A 2,507-nucleotide genomic window follows, 5' to 3' on the forward strand; every position below is an offset into this window, starting at 1 on the left:
TGCTTCCTGTTTCCACTGTTTCCACTTATTTCCCTCTTCACTCTCATTGAGACTTATCAGATGGAGTTTGGTGCTGGCTGGCTCTTACATCTAAAAATAGAAGTTCCTGTTTCAATAGACAATAGATTTCTCGTCTATGCCCAAATGGCATAAGTGTATTTATAGACACTGATATGTGTTCCTCTCTGAGTCAGGTAAAGTATGTCTTGTAAAACCAAAAAGGTCTCTCAATTGTAATGTTATAACAATTCATCAAATATCAAAGCTATCTATCAGTGAAGTAGGTTGCCCAAACATTGATGTTTCAATTCCCAAAAGTTTTTCTTCTTATGAATATATGTTTTAGGCTGGAGGTGTTGTTGTTGGAAATCAGTTCAGTCCATATGCATCTACGTGAACTTTGCATAATGCTTGATAAATTCCTTAGAAATAGCGAATCTACATGTGATGGTCAGGGCTAAGGAAATAACTCCCTATCCACATCCTCCCACAACCCTTACTCTACTGGCTCAGAGACGTGATGTCACAGAGGGGGCTGCCCTATAAAAAAAGGCACTCTCCCACACAGCAAGCAGACCACTGAGCACCAGCAGTAACAGTGCTTCAGCTTCACTGCTAACACTGTGATTACACACAGCTCCATCTCCTTTTGGAAATACTAGCCAGCACACAGAACCACATATCATCTCTCACTATGTACAGAGGACTGGAATCACTGCCTATCACTTGTCTGGAGAGGTATGTACAGTACCACAATATATTTTTATTCAGTATGATCACATTTATGTTTTGCTTGATTTCAACTGTACCTTATGGGAGTGAAAAGTGAGAGATGAGAAATGTTCAGTTGTAACTGAAATGTGAATGATAAGGTCTATGACAAAAATCTAATCTCAACGTTGCCTATTCTTTATCTTTGTAGGGCAAAGGTACTCAAAGCTCTCTTTGGAAGTTTACTACAGAAGCCAGATCTGAACATCATGGGGCATTCTCACAAAACTGACAAACTGAGGATCGTGGACGACCCCTTAAAATGGAGGGAGTCGTTTGAGAACCTGATGTCCATCCAACGTAAGTCTGACTCTTGATTTGTTTCATCATATTGCATGAAAAAACAAAGTGGCGCAATGCTGTTTGTGTGACAGATATACAGATGTTAACATAAACTTTTCCTCTCCTCTCCTCTCCTCCAGATGGACTGTGCTTATTCAAAGCCTTTCTGGTGTCAGAGTTTAGCGAGGAGAACATAGCCTTCTACCTGGCCTGTGAAAACTACAGGATAACCAAGACCTCCTCCAAGCTATCAGCCAAGGCTAAGAAGATCTATGATGAGTATATCTGCAGTGACGCACCAAGAGAGGTAACCATCAAATATCCCTTCAATGCATAAATGAATCAACATGCAGACACTGAATTTGATTAATTCATTGATGCACACTGCATACAGATACACACATGCTTTAGGTACAGATGCAGTGAAAGACAAATATGTGGGTGTGTGCACAAATTGCACATATTTTTCATATACTCATAATTTTTCATACACACTGAACAAACTAATCAAAATCCCTTATATTCCTCCTATAGGTCAACCTCGACCACGAGACCAAAGCCATCACCAAGAAGAATCTGGAGCAGCCCACCCAGTCCTGCTTTGACCTGGCACAAGGGAAGATCTATACTCTGATGGAGAAGGATTGCTATCCCCGCTTCCTCAAGTCCACCACCTACCTGGAGCTCAGCAGACAGGTCAAGACTCGCTAAAAGTCCTCTGGCAGAGGATAAAGGGAAAAAACAGAAGCAGCAATGGGACACCAGCTGAAAAACACTCACTGGAAACCAGGGAGCACCCACTACAGTCCACAGTAAAGGGGGGTCCTATCTTGGTCGTGTGGAATGGAACTTGGGGTATATTTTGGACAGAACTGGAAGTCTTTGAGACTCGAAACCTCATATGTAGCAGTAGGCCTATGAAAGAGCCTTTCACTGCAAATATTGATGTCTTGAAACCTGCAAAAAAAAGAGAAGAGGACTGCCTAGCACAATCACTGATGGAAGAAAAGCAGTTTAGATTTTATATTGTCTCATGTCCTATGTCTATTTATGTATGTATTTATTAAGAGAGCTGTGTCATTAAATGTTCTAAAGTGCAATGTTTTGTAAAGACTGATATTTATGTTTTATTATTTTTGTACCGACAGTACTGTATGTGAAAGGAAATGTATTAAATAAAAAGTTGAACTTTAAATAATGACATCATGCATAATAATGATTCCTTCATTTTTTTAAATATAAAACACAGAGCAAACCACTCTTGATTTACCATCTCCAAAACACACACTGAGAAGAAAAAGGTGATTGAGGTTGAAAATAAACTCCAATAAATGATGAAAAATAATTATCACTGATCACACTCCATTGGCTCCAATCTGTGGGCTGAACCCCATACCTCCTGGTTTCAGGCATTACGGTGTATGTGGGGGGTAGACAGCAGAAATGGAGAATTC

General features: G+C 40.0%; 1 protein-coding gene across 1 annotated transcript; it reads left to right on the forward strand.

Annotated features, from left to right (window-relative positions):
- The first annotated feature begins 644 nt into the window (after positions 1-644).
- Positions 645-2,184, forward strand: rgs5b (regulator of G protein signaling 5b). The gene is made up of 4 exons (XM_083678413.1): positions 645-738; positions 923-1,071; positions 1,194-1,360; positions 1,588-2,184. Exons 1-4 carry the CDS (start codon positions 695-697, stop codon positions 1,762-1,764), a joined length of 537 nt encoding a protein of 178 aa, XP_083534539.1. The 5' UTR covers positions 645-694; the 3' UTR covers positions 1,765-2,184.
- Positions 2,185-2,507: the final 323 nt, after the last annotated feature.

Source organism: Argentina silus, assembly GCF_951799395.1.
Source record: "Argentina silus genome assembly, chromosome: 1".
Lineage (NCBI taxonomy): Eukaryota > Metazoa > Chordata > Actinopteri > Argentiniformes > Argentinidae > Argentina > Argentina silus.

What these genes read in the sequence shown, in the direction of transcription:
- rgs5b (XM_083678413.1), top strand. Translation starts at nt 695, where the DNA reads ATGTACAGAGGACTGGAATCACTGCCTATCACTTGTCTGGAGAG. An exon ending in CCTATCACTTGTCTGGAGAG is followed by an intron (nt 739 to 922) that starts GTATGTACAGTA and finishes TTATCTTTGTAG; the next exon opens with GGCAAAGGTACTCAAAGCTC. An exon ending in GCAGTGACGCACCAAGAGAG is followed by an intron (nt 1,361 to 1,587) that starts GTAACCATCAAA and finishes TTCCTCCTATAG; the next exon opens with GTCAACCTCGACCACGAGAC.